The sequence below is a fragment of the Rhineura floridana genome, chromosome 12, assembly GCF_030035675.1.
Source record: "Rhineura floridana isolate rRhiFlo1 chromosome 12, rRhiFlo1.hap2, whole genome shotgun sequence".
NCBI classification, from domain to species: Eukaryota; Metazoa; Chordata; class Lepidosauria; order Squamata; family Rhineuridae; genus Rhineura; species Rhineura floridana.
In genome coordinates this window covers 522,334-540,208 of record NC_084491.1, presented here as the reverse complement: position 1 = coordinate 540,208, position 17,875 = coordinate 522,334, and the positions used below count along the sequence as shown (strand labels likewise).

The window sequence follows — 17,875 nt, the reverse complement described above, 5'->3', positions numbered from 1 at the left end:
TGGCTGTGCTGTGCCACCCTAGTCAGAGGCAGCATGCTTCTGAAAACCAGTTGCCGGAAGCCTCAGGAGGGGAGAGTGTTCTTGCACTCGGGTCCTGCTTGCGGGCTTCCCCCAGGCACCTGGTTGGCCACTGTGAGAACAAGATGCTGGACTAGATGGGCCACTGGCCTGATCCAGCAGGCTCTTCTTATGTTCTTATAAATTTTGTTAAATAAAATCTAACCAACTCACTGTTCCTCTTGATCCCTTTCATGCTTCCAACAACCCTGTGAGGCAGGTTAGGCTGAAAATGACTGAGGGGATGTGAGCCTAGTCTGGCACCCTAACTCCACACTGGTTCGACACCCAAGCAGTTAACATATGCCTCACCCAGGGAATTGGCCTGGTCTTAGGGAAGGGGCGATTGGAACCAGTCACCATGCCCCAGGAAGAACCTGTGTTGAAGGCCCCCCAAATCCTCCCAACATAACTATGCACCCAGGACCGCCTCCCATTTCAAAAGGACTTCTCCAAACTGAGTGAAAGGCAATAAAATGTCAAATACAATTTGATGTGAGCAAGTGTAACCTTATGCATACTGGAGCAAAACAACCTCAGTTTCACATATACGCTCAAGGGGCCTAAATGGCCAGTGACTGACCAAGGATGAGACCTTGGAGCTGTAGTGGATAGGAAGATGTTGCCGCAGTGTGCAGCAGCTGTGAAAAAGGCAAATTCCATGCAAAGGAGGGAGGGATATTTATTTATTAGATGTATATCCTGCCCTTCCTCCCAGTAGGAGCGCAGGGTGGGAAACAAATTAAAAATAGAACTGCCAATATAATGCCATTATACAATTCTACACAGTGGCCACATTTGGAATCCTGTGTACAGTTCTAGTCACCTCACCTGAAAAAGGATATTGCAGAGCTGGAGGAAACTGGCAGCCAAGATGATTAAGGGCACGAGCAACTCCTGCATGTGGAAAGGTCGTAGGGGGAGGCGTAGCTCAAGGCAGAGCGTCTGCCTTGCAGGCAGAAGGTCCCAGGGTCAACCCCTGGCGTCCCCAAGTAGGGCTGAGAGGCTCCTGCCTAAGACCCGGGAGAGCTGCTGCTGCCGTCAGTGTAGGGGATGCTGAGCTAGATAGACCAATCATCTGACTCAGCCTAAGGCGGCTTCCTCTGTCCCCATTGGGGGCTTTTTCATTCAGAGAAAAGGCGGGTCAGAGGCAACATGATAGAGGTGCATAAAATGATGCATGGCACAGAGAATGTGAGTAGAGGCAAGTTTTTCTCCCTCTCTCATAACACTAGAACGCCTGGACATCCAATGAAGCTGAATGATGGAAGATTCAGGACAGACAACAGGAAGTTCTTCTTCACGCAGCGCAGAGTTAAGCTGTGGAACTTACTCCCAGAGGAGGCAGGGACAGCCACCAACTCCGATGGACAATATTACAATATTAGCATTTTCCTCCATGAATCTCGCCTATCAGTGGCTATGAGCTGCCTCAGTTGCTGGAAGCTGCCGGAGGGGGGAGTGTTCTTTGCACTCGGGTCCTGCTTGGCCACTGTGAGGACAGGGTGCTGGACTTTTCTGCCATCAGCTGTCATTACTGAGGCCATCAGAGGGAGCCCAGACAGCAATGACTTTTAGGGGTTCAAGCACAAGAAGGCCATCACTGGCAAGCCCTGCTGAGGAACTGTCAGAAAATCTGGCTGGTTGCTATTGGAAACAGGACATTGCAAGAGATCCACCTTGGAGTCGCTTCAGCAGCAGACAAGGGCGAATGGCTGCGGAGCATCTGCAGGGAGAATGCTGCTGTGGTCAGTTCTGGCACCTGGCTGGCCACTGTGAAAATGTGCTGGATGAGACCCTTTGACCTGATGCAGCTGCTGCAGGGGCTCTGCTTATATCACACCCATCTTACAGTCCTTCAGTTCAGCTGTACTTCAACTGCCTGTTGCTGCCTCTTCCCCAAGAGCAAAGCATTAGCATGTGGTATTCTTCAGCACAGAGATACGGTCCTCGCTACCCCCAGATGAAACGCCAAGGAGCTTGTCTGGGAAAGAAGCATCCACAGTTGCCTGCAGGGTGGGCAATTCTCATGGCCAGCGTGGGTGTTTGCAGAGTGCTCCCCAGTATCAACCAACTCACCAGTTTCCATCTCCAAACAGCCTGCCAGGGGCAGCAGAGGAATTAGAGGGATTATGTAATTACAGGCTGCAGTTTAGAGATTGGAACATGCTACGCTGGCAGACACCAGGATGTTGCATGGAACAAGGCCAGCTTTTCAGCTATGCAATTAAACTGCTCATTCAGATGGTCGCTCAAGTGTGTTTGATCGTTTTTGGAGCGTTCAGCTGTGCTCTTCTAACCCTGATGGTAGGTCAGGAAATCGGCTCTATCTTCAAAGCGGGATTAAAGCAGCTCTACCCATCCCTCAAATATTTTTTTCAAGGGCTGAGGTGATCATGGCAAGAAGATGGGAAAGTGCAGTAAGAGATCAGCTCCGCTTGGCCATCGGTGGGACTCAGTGCCATTTGGGGTAAGTGGGGGTAACCCACTCCATCGGCTCAGCTCCATTCCAGTCCCTTAATGGTTTCAGTTCAGACTAGTCATTGTATGCAGATGTATTTCTGTGCACCATCAGAGGCTACGGCACAGCCTTTCTGCATTTCACTAGCCTTTTCTGCAAGAACAGCTAATTTCCAAAGCCTATTACATTTTTACCCTTATACTGATGTTCTCCAGCCAGTAATCAGTATTTGCTCTTTGATGACAAATGTATTTAATGTAAAAATGTAACTAAAAGGCCACAAAACCACACGACCAGCTTGAATAGATCAGTGAGATTTAAAAAGGCCTTTTGCCAAAAGGCAGGTTCCACATGAACCGGCGGATGGGCTCCTCCTCAACCACGGCAGCCCCCTTGGCCTCCCCCTTCAGACCAGAGCCCACTGGCATCGGGAGGTACATGTGGAGACAACAGTCCTTCAAGTACCCCGTCCTCAGCCATAAAAAGCCTTTAGTCACCCCCCCCCCCAGAAACAGAGGAGAGCCTGAGCATCGGACATAACAAAGGTGTCACACGATAACGTCCAGCCATAGCCGGTCACTTGGCAGCCACATTCTACTCTACTGGCAGTTTACAGAGAGAGCCCCAAATATATAGTTATGACAGCCTGACCTAGATGGATAGCCGAGGCCAGAGAGGCTTACAGCTGGCACACAATGTAAGCTGGTAAAAAGCACTCCATGCCAAAGCATTGAGTTTCCAGTGACAAAAACAGCTGTGAATCTGTTCCTACAGGGTAGCCTTGCCCGGTCGAGCGCTCTCCCCTCAGCCGCAGCCAGCACAGCCAATAGTCAAGGATGGTGGGAGATACATTCCAACGTCTGGAGGGCGCCAGGCTGGGGAAGGCTGCGCAGCCTCATCCATCATCAGATGAAGGCCACTCCCTTGGACAGACAAACCGCCTACCTACAGTACCCTGGTCTTACTGGCTCAATGCCAGTACCCTGGCTGGATATTCATGCTACGATGAAATGATCATCTCCAAGATTATAACTTCTGGCAAACAGTTAGTCTGTTCCTGATGCTGTAACTAGATGGGTTTCTCACATTTCATTCCTACTTTTGTTGCGTTCTGTTATCCTCACTTTGCATCACCTGTAATGCCCTTTCCATTCTCTCCACACACTGACATTTTTTGCAATCTTCTCACAAAAGCAAACACAGGTAGTTGGCTACCACATAGTCCACTGCAGTCTTCAGCATACACAACCATGAGAACTTGCTGCCATCCAGCTGCTCTGGGACTGCAGAGATCAAGGGAGGCACTCTTGTCCTTTGCCACTGGGTGCCTGGGAGGCCGCATCCCCTGCCTCTCTCCCAGGAAACCCATCACGGAAAGGGGAAACCAACGTGGCTCCATCCATTGGCCAGAGAAGGAGCAGTCGCTCCAAACCCTCCCTTTTCCCTCTTCATCCTTTTAGGGCCTGCTTGTACGCTCACTATATTTGGAAAATCCCCCTGCTTTGAAACTGTTACATAAACAATAATCTACTAGATATCTTGGAAAGTTCTTTGCTCACTGTGCATTTGGACACCTCATAACCCAATTTTCCATGATGGTCCCCAAGATCAAGGAGCAGGTTTTTGTCTTTGATACAACTGGATACCATTTTGAATCAAGATGGTGGGCCGAACCTTTCAAAACTGCATTGTGCTGGTTTCTTAGGACTCCTGTGTAATCTATACCCGACTGGTATGCCATATGTTTACAGTTTACAAACAGCTACGAGGTACAAAACTTGTGTCTGTCAGAGTAACCAGACAGCCCTCTTGCACACAGCCCCAGTCATTCTCCATAAAGGAAATCTTTCTATGTGGGAATCCCACATCCTAAACTTTGGAGAACACCACATCTTTGCCTCAGTCGTTCAGCAACTGGTATTTCCTGTGCCTGCATTTGGCACCGGCACCATTTGGACATTGCCCAAAGCAGCTAATATGAATAATGCTCCTCATATTGGGCCTATCTCGTTCTTTAAAGGTGGGCTGTTGCTATCACCGTCCCCACCACAGACTTCACATAATGGATGAACATTTGAGGTTCTTACTTTATTCTTGTTCTTATACTTGGTTTTAATGATTATTTTGACACTGAGTCACTTTTATGAAAAGGTAGTTGTAATCCAACAACATATGGAGGGCATCAGGGTGGGGAAGGCTGGCCTACTGCTGCTGCCATTTCCAAATTGTTGTGAATCTGCTTGAAACCCCCCTTAAGAATATTGGCTCTTTGGCCCAAATTGGGTTGGCTGGCCTCAGGAAGCCCAAGAGTTTGGGTTGATGCCAGCTGAAGGTGGGGGAGGCGAGAAGAGTTAAGAAGTCTTGGAAAGCACCTCTTGAACCCCATTGTGTTAGGTCTACCAGGCAGAAGTTGACATGTAGCCCAGTGAAGACTCGGTCTACCTGTCAGTGGCAAGGGCTCAAATGGCGTAACGTCCACATTGTCCCAAGAATTCACTGCAGTCGGCGTTAATTAAAAAAAGATTTTATTTATTTATAAAAGTGGCCCCTCAACACATACAATTCTGCTCAGCTACTTCCTCCTTGTTGCAATTGCCAGGTTTGCAGCTCAGCTCACAGAACAAGAATGGTACGTCTAACAACATTATGAAGTTGAAGATCAATACAAAACAATATAGAAATGTAGACACAATTATTCACAGCCCAGCAGAAGTGGGACTTCTTTGTTCCAAGACAAGAGATTATGAATAAAAGCAGGTACAGCATAAAGAAGATACCATGCCCTCCTCTTGCGGCGGCGAAGTCACCCTAACACTGTTCCAGCCACTTGGCAAGGCTATGATGCAAACAGGTGCTTGCGCAGCACAGCGATGGGGGCTCCAGCCTGCCTGCCTCACACTCCTAGGATGGGGTACTTCAGCAGCGCCATGATGGCAGCACTGAGGAGGCCAGAAATGGGGACTGTGACAAACCAGGCCATGAAGATGTTGCGGAACAGGCGCCAGTCCACAGCTTTCTTAGAGCGCAGCCAGCCCACAGAGACCACCGATCCCACCTGCAGAGAGGGACAAAGCAGGTCTTAGCCAAGCCACCAGCCTGTGCTCAGAGAAACACCACCATTAACGTGGCAGACAACAGTCCATCGGATTTCACCCCCATTTACAATCCTGCCCCTCTGCTACGTCTGCACAAGTACTGCTGACAAGGGAGAAAATCTGAAATAGCAAACACCAAGGCATCAAAGCCCATTAGGGTTTTTCTGAACAGTCCAGAATTCATCAGATTCCTAACATATGAGCCACTTTATAGGGCCATTTTCTACCCAAAGCAAACTAGTGAAGTCGTGCCTGGCGCACCCAGAGTCTCAACCTGAGCGCCCCTGCCAACCACATTAGCCCTGGCTTTGCGCAGATAACCTCTTCCACTTACTTTACAGTGAGTTGTGCTGATCGGCAAGCCAACATTTGAAGCGATGACCACAGTCAAAGCAGATGCCAGTTCAATGCTGAAGCCACTGTAGACAGAGAGGTGACCTTAGAGACCCGTAACATTGTGCCACTCTGCTACGTTGTTCTATACTCAGGGTGTCCAAAGCAGGGTCTTTCGTTGCCACAAAGCCCACAAGCCGCCACAAGCCTTGGCATGTAGAGATCTCCCAGACCCTTTCTGGTTTTTTAATGGTTTCCCCCCCCTTTGCTGTGGCTGGGCTGGCCAGAAGGCAAAGTCCAAACTGCCTCCAACCGCCTTGACATTTCCCCTTCTTCTCCCCACGTGAACTCACAAGTATTGTTCGTAGGAAAAGGACTGGACAGGGTGGCCGGAGGATGCAGCTTTGCCTTCCAGCGGCAGCTAATACAGGTGTTGGATGAAAAAGAGAACCCCTGCTACTGCTGGTGAGCTTGAGAGATGGAGGTGTGGGGCAGCAAGGCCTTACTTGCTTTGGTTTGAGTGGGTGTCTATGAGCAGATGTCCCAGTTTTCCTTCTGTGAAACTGGCATTTTGTTCTGCTAGTGGGATAAAAAAGTGGTTTGATTTTTGGGGCTTAAGCCAGACGCCTGTCTTGTACTCAGCTCCTTGGGTAAGATATTTATCCTGTGTGACTAGGCAAGCTGTCCATGGCTGCTGCCATTGTGTCATGGTGTCCATGACAGTGTGGTGGTGTCCAGACTGCCAAGTGCGTCCCTGGACTCAAAACGGTTGGGGATCCCTGCTCCATAGGGGTCTACATTGGCATAGCCAATGTAGTGCCTCCAGATATTGCTGAACTACAACTCCCATCAGCCCCTGTAGCCATCATGGCCAATGGTCAGCGATCATGGAAGCTGTAGTTCAGCAACATCTAGAGCAGTGGTTCCCAACCTGTATGAGCACGGGACCCCCTTTATAAGCTGAAATTTTTTTGTGACCCCCTCCCCCCAGGGAGGCAGGCTGGCTGCCAGGAAGGAAGGGGGAAAGCAGCCTTTCTTTGCAGGCTTGCTTCTTTTTGCTTCACAAAAAGCCCTCTCCTCTCATTCTAAGTAAGGGCGTTGTCAGTAGCGGCAGTGCAAGGAGACAGGAATCAGTGATAGTAATCCCCTCTTCTTCCTGGTAGCTCCACCCTCAGCCTCCTTTGGCATCTGCCATGTATTTTATAGGCAGATGCCTGCCCTTAGTGTGCCTGAAAGAAGCTCTGGCGCTTCAGCAAAAGGCCTCCCCTCTCGTTTGGAGCAAGGGGGAGGTGTCATCTGCAGCGGCAGTGGGAAGCAGACAGTGTAGAAGGAGTGAAGACTTTTTTAAAAAATTAATAAATAATTCATTTCTTTACTGTGCACGGCCCCCTCTGGATTACTTTGTGGCCCTCCTGAGGGTCCCGGCCCAAAGGGTGGGAACCACTGATCTAGAGGACACCCTATTGACTAGCCCTCTCTACACTGTGTGCCTCCTGAAGCTGCAGCATGAGTGTTGGCCATATCAGGGTTTTGCTTTTGGCCTCACCACACCCTCTGGTACGACGAGGGAGCACCAAGCCTTCCTTCTCTCCATCTTGGAGCTTCAGAAGGGGGGCTGTAAGCATTTCCAGTTACACAGCAGCCCCTTTCCCCTCCCTACTGCTTTAAAGCTGGAGGAAAGACCACCCTGTTTGGCTGCTGCATTGCAGCCTTGTTCAGAGGACCTTGGCATTGCAGCAGCCAAACACACAAGACCACACAACCCCTTCCAACCCCTAGAGAAAGAAGAGAGTCCTGGCAACCATATTTTTGGGCTTTAAACCCTTAAGGAAAGCTGGAGCAGAAGAACAACCTGTCAGCTATGCACAAAGCAAACCCATACTGTTTAAATATGACCTCAGCAGTTCTCAGCTACCTACTTCAGAGCCCAAAGGCTACAACGCTTTATGTGCAGCCTAGGAAAATGGTAATACAGCGAAGCTGAAAAACCCGCACGAGTTGAACAGAACTGTGGGCTGCCAGAAAGGACAAAGTCGTTCTGAGGCTAAAAGGATTGTGGCAAATTTAAGCTGAAGCATCAAGAGCATCCACCATAGAAAAAGAAAACTGCTCAAAGGAAACGGCCATTATCTGTTGGGAGTTTTATTTTTCTTAAGTCAGACAGAAGAAGCATCTGACAGGAATACTTTTACTTCAGGTGTGACGTTAAACACCCTCAACCTCACGTCTGATAAAACCCTTACTGGGGAAGCTTCTATAACATCCTCAAGGCAAGCAGACCAGGCCAGATTTCTTTCTGTTAATCAGGTCCTCAAATTTACAAGCTCCAACCCATCTGAGTCCCCCCTCCCCCGTCCAGTCACAAAACTTATTTCCCACAACATTTTCTCCATAAAGTCAGAAGGTCTCAAGTTTACCTAGATGGTGTGATGGGAGTGAGATCCTTCCCCATGGTCTGAATGACTCTCCTCCCCCAGATCCACAGGCCAGTGCAGATCCCAACTCCACCGTAGAGCAACAGCCAAATGGGAGTTGCCGCCATAGAAGCCACATCGCCCGTCTGGTAGACCAAGTAGAGGGCAACCAGGGGACCAATAGCATTGCTGCCAAAAGGGAACAGAGAGACAGACGTGACAAAGGGATGACAAAACAAAGTCTCCTCCAAGTAGCAAAAGCATTTCCGACATGTTCTGTGCCACTTACTGGATGGAAATAACATTGCCAAAGGCTCCATACGCCAGGCAGGGGACAGCAGAACTCGTGAAAGGGCACCCAGAACCACCACCAAAGGCAGCCCAGCAACTGACCTCACATCGTTTCCCCCATGAGCGAAGGATCCAAAGCAGGCCGTCAGGATCTGCAGGAACTGGAAGAGGAGGGACACTTCCGGCTTGTCCTGGTCATGCCACTCATCCAGAGAGCCACTGCTGCCACCACCACCCTTCTCCACCTTACTCAAATCCACATCAGCCGGGTGGGCGTCTGCCACAGCATTGCAGTAGCTGGTGTAGCTGTCCATTCGGACCCTCTTCTTGGAGTCCGCTCCAGGCCATGCCAGCTTCTCCATCTCGTCCCCTCCCCTCGCCTCAGCCTCTTTGACACGGAACGAATCCAGGGGCATCCCACAGATGGCCATGGTGTAGGAGGTGTAGCTGTTGTTCCGCCGCAGCGGCTTGTCTCCAGAATCTCCCATGCAGTCGCCCACTTTCGCCAGGTGAAGCTTATGCAGCAGCTCCTTGTAGAGGCCAGAATCCTTGTGCACAGTGTGGTAATGCCCGCTGGAGCCCATCTGACTGCTGACCGCATGGCTGAACTGAACAAGGCTGCCGTTGGGAAGCTGCATGGCTCCTGCAAGCACAAAGGCGGCATGAAGCAAGACGACTGACTCAGCAGGCACCCAAGAAGGTGCTGCTGTTCTACCTACGACAGCCATCAGCCTCCACCACCACCACCCCCAGAGCCAACTCACTGCTATCAAGACTGGTTTCCTTCATCTCTACCCGGGGTGGCCTCTCATGCTCTGGAATCTCCTCCAAGTCCCCCAAGTTGAAGGAGACCATCCTCTCTTCAGCAGCTGCTCTGTGAGGCCCAGAGGGTTCTTCAGCCATGGAGCTCCTGTGGTTGTCATCGTCATCAGCCATCCTGCTGTCCACTTTAGTTTCATCTGGCTCTTTCAGGCAGCTCTTTTTCTTCATTAAAGGACTCTCAGAAGGGCTTGATTTGATTCCTTCTGCAGAAAGTATCAAGTTGCACAAAGCCAAATGAGAAAGCATGAATCACACACACACGTCCCAAGGGCAGTGCCAAGAAGCAGAGAGACAGAAGTGACATGCAGTCCACACTATGTGAGATATGGGGGCTTCATGATGCACGGAAACTATGTGCATAGGGAGAGTGCACATGAGGCCCTGCCTCTTCTCTGCACAGCAGCCAAGCAGTGCCCAACACGAGGAAAAAAGGCCAGAAAGCCAAGAATGGCAGATCACGGCAGTGCCTACATTTTGCACTTCCAAAAAGGAACCACACAGGGAAGATCTACGTGTGGGGCAGAATAGGGAGAAAGAATTGTTTTCAACTACCAACCTGACCACCAAAACTGGGGCAGAATAGTAACTGATGCAGGGGGACAAGCATGCAGGAGCACTAAAGCAAGCTTCATTGTACCAATTTAGCTAGAGCTGATATGCTTTTACGTAATGTCTAGGACACAACAGACAAGGCAGCTGTAATAAGAACGGCAGAGAGCACACATTGCGTGTAACCAACACGGCTGGGATCTGCCCTCTACATCTGCAGCCAATCCTGCAACTGGAATGTTACACAGATGGAGGGTGGAGAAAAGACCATTTTGGGGATCAGACAGGTTCTCACTTAGGGGGACACAGAGTTCAACTGGTAGTGAGATGGGGAGTGGAAGCAATGCAAAGGGTTGTGGGTTAGGAAGGGCAGAGAGATGTTCTGTGGCATCGGTAAAGAGTCAGGGTTAAAGCAAGAGACACAAATGGAGAAAAAGTTCAGAGATTGGTTCAAACAGTAGCAACGTGTCATTCAAGTCTATGAACCCGCTTTGCATGTCTGTCTCTGAGATGATTTCCGTTCAAAACATTTTTTTCCTAATTGTGTTATCTTATTGTCTAGATCTCTTGAATGCTGAGAGAATGAATTCAAGGTCTAACAGCACTGGTGCCTTTCTGGTACTGGTCGGGCACCCAGGGAAACAGTGGGTCACACTTCACTCTCATTTATTTTACTGCTCCTTTGGGAAGTCACCTCACGGTCTGTCAGTAATCTGAGAAAGGTTACAGAAGGCAGGTAAGGCGGGACAGCCAGCTCCAGCAAGGGGAGCTAAAACCAGGGGAGTGTATCTGGTGATACTAGTTTGGAGACTGTTAATAAGAGCTACTATGTGGCGTTCTACATCTAAGCTTCCTAGATTTGGAAGGCATGAATATCTGGGGATCTCTTCCCTGCAATTTGACTGTCTGGAATTCATGTTTGTTAAGTCCCTTTCACACTGTGCTGCCAACGTGATGTGGCACAGGTGGACACATACAGCTCTGCTACAAGTACACCAAAGAGCTCTTGCTCTATAAAGTTACTAGGCAACAATTTGTGCCAGATAAATACCTTGTGGCAAGACACGTGAAGACAGCTTGATGTTTAGATTAGGTTAAGAGCCCAACAGCCCAAGCACTCATGGGCTGAGGAGAAGCCAATCACTCAACATCGAGACATGCATTTTGTACAATCATGTTATGTACAATCATAAATTCACTTAGAATTACTTACGTTCGATTTTCTTCTTCATTCTTGGACAGACAAAGAACCAGACGACGAGAGCACAGGCAACAGCACTCCCCGCCGATATGAGGACGATGCCCCAGACAGGAAGTTTGTCAAAGCCCAGCACTAGGAAATAAAACAACGCATCTTGAAAACCCCAAGGCAGGAGCCCCTCCTAAGCACACGGAATGGAAGGGTTAGTGACCATGCAGTCACTGGCTCTTCGGAGATGTGCAACGCCTGCATCTTCACAGTGCCCACAAAACTACAACCGGACTTGAAAGTAGAAGGCACGGCCTGCCAGGTTACATTCTCTCTCCATCACTCTCCCTTAGATGGCCGAGTTATTGCAAAGCCTAGAAATGGCCCCAGTCATTTGATGCTTCCCAAATCTCAAGCCTTGGCCTTCTGCAGCCTCATGCCTGACAGTGACTGACGCTCCCCTTACTCTGCTGCAGCCACTTCACAAGAGGTCTCTACTGAATCAGTACTGGGGGTATTTCATTACATGAGCATCCGGCTGCAGCAGGTTACCATCTCACTAGCTTACTGGAAGGTGAAGATCCACCTGCTTACCCAGGCGTTTCTGAATGGGTAGTCACTGCTATAATGATAAGGACTAGGTTTACTACTGCTTATCTGTTCTGGCTGTCTCTTATTGGTTGTATGAGGTATTTATTTCTTTTATTGTACTTTACTGCACGTTTTAATATTGTTGCCACCCACTCCAGGATTCATATGAGGAGTGAGATATAAGCATAACTAAGTATCTGTGTTTGAAATGGCACCCCTTGACTGCACTTGGTAATTCCACGTTAAAGGGTGTAGCTGGCTACCTCCCAACGCTCCTAGAGCACAAATAAAGCCACTGCCCAAGAATCCAGCATCAGCCACAAGAGGCTTTTCTGTAAATTGACCTGCACTGAAAGGCAGGAAACGAGCCCTGGCTTTTTCTGGCTGAATCCAACTCATTCTGAAGTTCGCTCTGAGCTTCAGACATGCTTGCAAGAAGCCTCACTTCCCACCTCCATCATACACGCACATATAAATTGCTTCCTCTTCTCCCACTCCCCCTACAATAACGATGTGCAACTTTTGGTTACTAATTTACGTGGCCCTTGGGGGATGGGACTTATTTGACCCTCCCCCACAAGAAGGGAGGGCAGCATCCTGACTGCAATGTCTCACTGGGCTTCAGCGGCACTTTAAATGCCAGAGGCCTGGAGCCAACATGGAGGAAACCACCCCCCACCCCCATTCAAGCTGGATGTGGTGCCATGGCTGGTCCTAGTTACACGACCTCCGTGTCAGAGTGGCCACTTTCTCCCCACTTCTGAGTCCCGCATTTTCTGAACAGGTTGTGCCCTACTTGAAAATAAGTGTGGCAACCTGTATTGAAACATGTGAGTGGTAAACGTGCATTAGGCTTTTTACACCAGTCTGCTTCCCAGCAGGTCTTCCGCCAGCAGTCAGGACCACCTCCTGTTCTGTACTAAAAAGCTAAGGGGTTAAAGCAGAAGGCTTCTTTCCCCTACCTTTACCAACAGACAGTTTACCACTTCAACTGAGAAATCCCCAGAAAGTGCCAACAAGGCAGTATGAGATCCTTCTTCGAAGCACTTGGTTGCCAGCTCTTCTTGGGAGTAGGGGAAAGTAGGAGGTATTATTCTTTGGGATCAAAAGCAATCTAAGCCTCAGAGGCCAGAATCAGAAAACTACCACAGAGCCCAAATTGCATTAGCAGAAGGTGGAGAGGGCAGAGTCCTCTGTAAGCAGGTTAGTGTGCCCTAGCGGGGTCAGCATCAAAGAGGGAAAGGGAGGTCAGTAGCTGGAGATGATTAAATGAAGGTGCTTATGGCATGGCAACAGCAGCAGCTGCTAAGCGGTCAGAATCTGCAGCTCCTGTGAAGACTAAGGGGAAAGGTTTCTAGTCATTTACAGTGTGAGCAGGCACCTTGGGTAGGGCAACTATCTAGGGTTGAGCTCAGCGTATGCTGGCCTGCAGCCTTCTGTAACTGGCCCAGGCCAGCTGCCTTCTAGGAGAATTCATCCCTGTAAAGCAAAAGGGGTAAAACTCTGTGTTTGATTGAGAAGTTAATAAAGAATTTAAAAAATAAAAACTTGTATTTTATTATTTACTTACAAGGCGCACCACTGTACATAATAGAGAAGAGATTGACTCCAATTGTGCAGGCATAGAAAATGGGCAACGCACGTAACCCATTTGGAACAGGATCCACCTACAAAACAGAAGTTTCCGAATATTCAGATCTGGGTCTCTTGCTCACAGAGATACATGTTTATGTGGGGCATTTTCCACATTTAGAACTGCATTATTGTGTAAAAGCCCTAACATGGTTTAATACAATACAATTCAAACTGGGTACCCAGAATGGATAAAATACTAATCAAATCTAGAAACAAATTTGTAATTTAACTTTAATGAAAAAAGAATGTATTGAGAACTACAACTTACATGTATCATACAGAAACACAAACAAATAATAACTTTTGCTAACGTCTTGCTGAGTATCCCTGATGTTCACAGGCAACCAAGTACGCCAAAAGTTAGTGTGTTCATAGTTTTTAGTCACTCCATTTCCCTGCTTAAAATCCAAACTGAGGATGCTATTTGCTATTCAGTTGTGATGTCTTATAATACAAATATACTTTGAAGGAAAATTTGAATATAGCGTTTAAACCACTCTAAATGTTCTTTGTTACTTTTCCCCCAAATCAAGTATTTCAGTTCAACTAGTTCTTTGCTATTGGAAGAAACATTCAGATATTTATACAACACATAAATTTATACTGTAATACAACTCAAGAGTTGACCCAATGGAAACAGTACATTAGTTTATATCAGTCTACTCAGTATAACATAGCTGGATCCAACCCAAACTTTCATTTTTAAAATGCAGATCAAATGGGTGTACTAACTTGGACATCCAGTGATATAGGGGGAAACATTTCACCCACGTCACCACTTGTTCAAGCACCATACAGATCAGTTTCACCTTGCAGAAGCATGAACCACCACTCAAGGCACAGCAGTCTCATGCCACAAAATCTAACAAGTGAATTCAACTTTTAGATACACATAACCCTCCCTCTCCTCTGCTGAAGATTCTCACAATTTATGCAGGCAACGTTTTAAGCTGATTTATGCAACATATTGCTGAACAGAACAAAGACAATCTATTTAAAAAGTTATATCCGTTCAAATAGTTTGGTACTAACAAAATATTCTATAAAGGGAAATTACCAAAGTTTAGTAAGCGGCCATTCAGGTGGAAGTTAAATATGGACCAACATGCATTTAGAGAGTGCAATATGTTTACAAGCCACCAGTATGCAATCTATAATTAGAATCCCAATAAACTTTGGATTAGAAAACTTCTCAGTCGTATGGCTCCCAAGATAAATTCAAATATGCCAACTCCTACATTCACCTCATGTGCAGGTTGAGTTTATTAGGAGGAAAACCTACCTTGGAAAGAATGAACATCCGGACAAAGAAGAACAGAACAGCAGACATAATTCCAGAAAGAAGGGGAGATATGAACCAGGAGAGCACTAGGAAAAAAAGAAGTACATATTTGATCTTTGCTGCTACTGCTACTACTATAAGAGAATACAGCATCCCTTTCCTGTGGCCAGACTACAATTCCAAACTGAAATCCAGGCGTGTATCTATTAAGTGAGCACACTAGCTTTCAAAACTTGAAAATAAGGTTGCCACTTACCAACTTTAAGCAGCTCTGACCACTTGACTCCTTCCTGTCCTTTGGCAACGAGAGAGAAGCCAATTGTTGCCCCAACAATGCAGTGGGTGCCTGAAATGGGAAGCTTCAAAAACGAAGCCACTAGTTGCCACACAGCTGAACCTAAGAAATAAAAGCAAAGCTGTCATGTCAATATCACGTTTGACGTTTCAATCCGCAGTGAGAATAATCTCAAGGAAGGTGCTTAACAGCAACGCCCAGGGTGACCAGCTGCGAGTGGCGCGCGTGCATTTCACTCTGTCCAAGAGACGGCGGCGGCAACTCACCGAACATGGCACTGACGGAGCCAGCCATGAGCAGCTGCTGGGTGGAGTTGTACATGTTGACGTCGATGAGCCCCTTCCGGATGGTCTCGCTGACTTTGGCGCCCAGCAGCACCGAGCCCAGCGTCTCGAAGACGGAGGCCAGGACGCACGCCTGCCGCAGGGTCACCACTCCGGAGCCCACCGCAGTGCCGAAGGAGTTCGCGACGTCGTTGGCGCCCACCGAGAAGGCCAGCACGAAGGCGATGACGAAGCCCAGCACCAGCATCCACAGGAAGGCCACCAACGGGCCGGAGGACGCGCCGCCCGCCGCGACGGTCACCGAGTCCGCCAGGGCGGCCGTCGGCTCGACCCCGGAGCCCATGACGCGGCGGCCGTCCACGGAGCGGCGCGCCCCGGTGCGCGGGCAGGAGAAGTGGCAGGCGGGAGGCGGGAATGAGCGGCCCGCGGGGCGTCGGGGACGGTCGCTATACGCGCGGGCTCGCGTCCCTCCGGCTGGCCACGGCGACCGGCGCGGCTTCCATCGTGCGGACGGCGCGCAGCGGCTCCCTCCTCTTCCTCCTCCTGCCGGACAAAGAGAGACCGAGTCAGCCGAGGCCCCAGCGGCCGATTCCGCCCCGCTTCCCGCCAAGCCCAGGGCGGCCCTGCGGCGCACGGAGCCTCGTGGCCGGCCGGGAAAGGGCCCCGCCACAGCCGCAGCCACGCCGGGGAGGCTCCCCGCGGGATCCGCACCGCCCGGGCCAAGCAGTGCCGCCCCCTTCCTCTTTCCCGCCTGGCGCAACGGCCGCTCCCGCACGCGAAACTCCCGGCGGAGCGCGCGCCTGCAACTCACCGGCTGGGCCTGGGCAACGGCTCGTCAGGCGTGCGTGCGGCGGGTCTGCCGGTCTGGGTGGCGAAAAGGCGCTGCAAGTGGCGCTCCCGCTCGTCTTTCTCCGCTGCCTGCTCGGCTCGACCAATCAGCAGCAGCGCCGAGCCTCGTGCGCCCTCGAGTCTCCCGGGAAGACCGCAGGGCCCCTCCCTTTATAGTCGGCGCCCGGCCCCGGAAGCCCCGCCCTGCAGCTGGCCAATGGCTGGAACGGCAGCCCGGAAGCCGCCGCCGCGCTCTTTTACCCACCGGGGAGGGGGAGGAGAGACCTGATCCGAAGCCCTCCCTTACCCGCGGGGGAAGGTCCCTGCGCGGCCCCCTCCGTAGGTGAAAGGTCGGGGTCAACCCCCGTCGGAGGCGCCAAGCCGTGGGCCCTCCGGGGGGGGGGGGGCGGTGGCGGCCTTCGGCTTCTCCGCCAGTCCTGGGGTCGAGGCTGCCTCTGCACAGTGCCCCCCTTCGCCGCCGCGTCGCTCCCAAGGGGCTTTCGGGTCACGGACCCCCAGCTCGCCCTGCTGGGCCCCAAGTGCGGCAGCCTCACGCGGGCAGCCCCACGCTGCTTCTCCGACGGTGCTTGAGGTGCGGACCGCCCCGGCCCTCGGAACCCGCCCAGGAGCTCCTGGCGGCGGCGCGCTGGCGCTGTCTTGGGCAGGCCACTTCCCTCCCTTCCCTGCCTCCCCCCCCCGGCTGCCCGACTGCCGGGGCAACGTCTTGGATCGAAGCCCGCCCGGGCAGGGGGCCCGAAGGCGCCCCCGGGCAGCTTCCTGCCAGACGAGACAGCGGGGGCAGGATCCTGTTTTCCTCCGGCGGGGACCGGCTGCGGGCTGGCGAGTCATTGCGGCCGTGGGGTGGGTGGCGGGCGATGTAGTCGGCGCGGCGGGGAAGGTCATGAGACGCTCGGGAAGAAGCTGGCTTGAGGATTCCATCCTTTGGAGAGTAGTTTCCGACGCCCACGAGATGGACCCGCGTTTGTTTAACAGTGGGCATATTCTGTGTTACAGACAAGCCCAACGGACAAAACCCACATTGGAAAGAAATGCCTCTCTTTTTAATGTCTTTTGCCTTTGAAATCCATGTTTTTGAGCAAGCCTCGCCTTTCTTTGGTTGTATTCAGGCGCAACCACTTTTCACAGGTCAGTCGGAGGCAGGTGAACTGTGCACTGGAGAAGAGTGATACCTACTAGCCTCGTTCAAGCCACCGTGCTTGTCAGCTCCCCACCCTCTCATTCTCCTCTTTAGATACCAGTCAGCATCTCTATGGGAATTGTTTTTAGTGTTTTATCACCTGTTGCTTGCTCCCTTGTGAGGAAGGGCAGGATATAAATTGAATGAATTAATGAACAGAAAATTCTCACGTGGGCCCTCTGCCATCTCCTGTCTTTCCACCTCCTCTTTGATTCATGCATTTTCTTTCTTTGGTGCAGCACCTAATTTGGAATCTCAGCAGATCATACTTTTCAGAGTAATTCTATACATGTCTAAACGTGGAATGGCAAAGGTAGGAGCAAAGGCAATCATTGTTTCAAAATACAGACAATAACCAGAAATATATCCTAGCTGGGAGATTTGTCTTCACTCATTCATGCAAAGTCCTCCCCCTTCAAACTCCATATTGTGTGTGGAACTGAAACCAATAGAATTAGCAGAGAAGAAACAAGGTGCCTTGAGGATGAATTCGTATGTGACTTCTCTGGCAAAACAGCATCATAGAGCCCAAAGTGGAGACAGTCCACAGA

General features: G+C 50.3%; 1 protein-coding gene across 1 annotated transcript; it reads right to left on the bottom strand.

The window, feature by feature from the left end:
- Window positions 1–5,026: 5,026 nt before the first annotated feature.
- On the bottom strand, window positions 5,027–16,700 carry SLC20A1 (solute carrier family 20 member 1). The gene is made up of 11 exons (XM_061593074.1): window positions 16,110–16,700; window positions 15,281–15,841; window positions 14,976–15,116; window positions 14,720–14,805; window positions 13,373–13,469; window positions 11,236–11,355; window positions 9,416–9,676; window positions 8,754–9,294; window positions 8,364–8,549; window positions 5,948–6,032; window positions 5,027–5,573 (listed from the first exon to the last, which is right to left on the bottom strand). Exons 2-11 carry the CDS (start codon window positions 15,639–15,641, stop codon window positions 5,412–5,414), a joined length of 2,040 nt encoding a protein of 679 aa, XP_061449058.1. The 5' UTR covers window positions 15,642–15,841; window positions 16,110–16,700; the 3' UTR covers window positions 5,027–5,411.
- Between the last annotated feature and the right edge of the window lie 1,175 nt (window positions 16,701–17,875).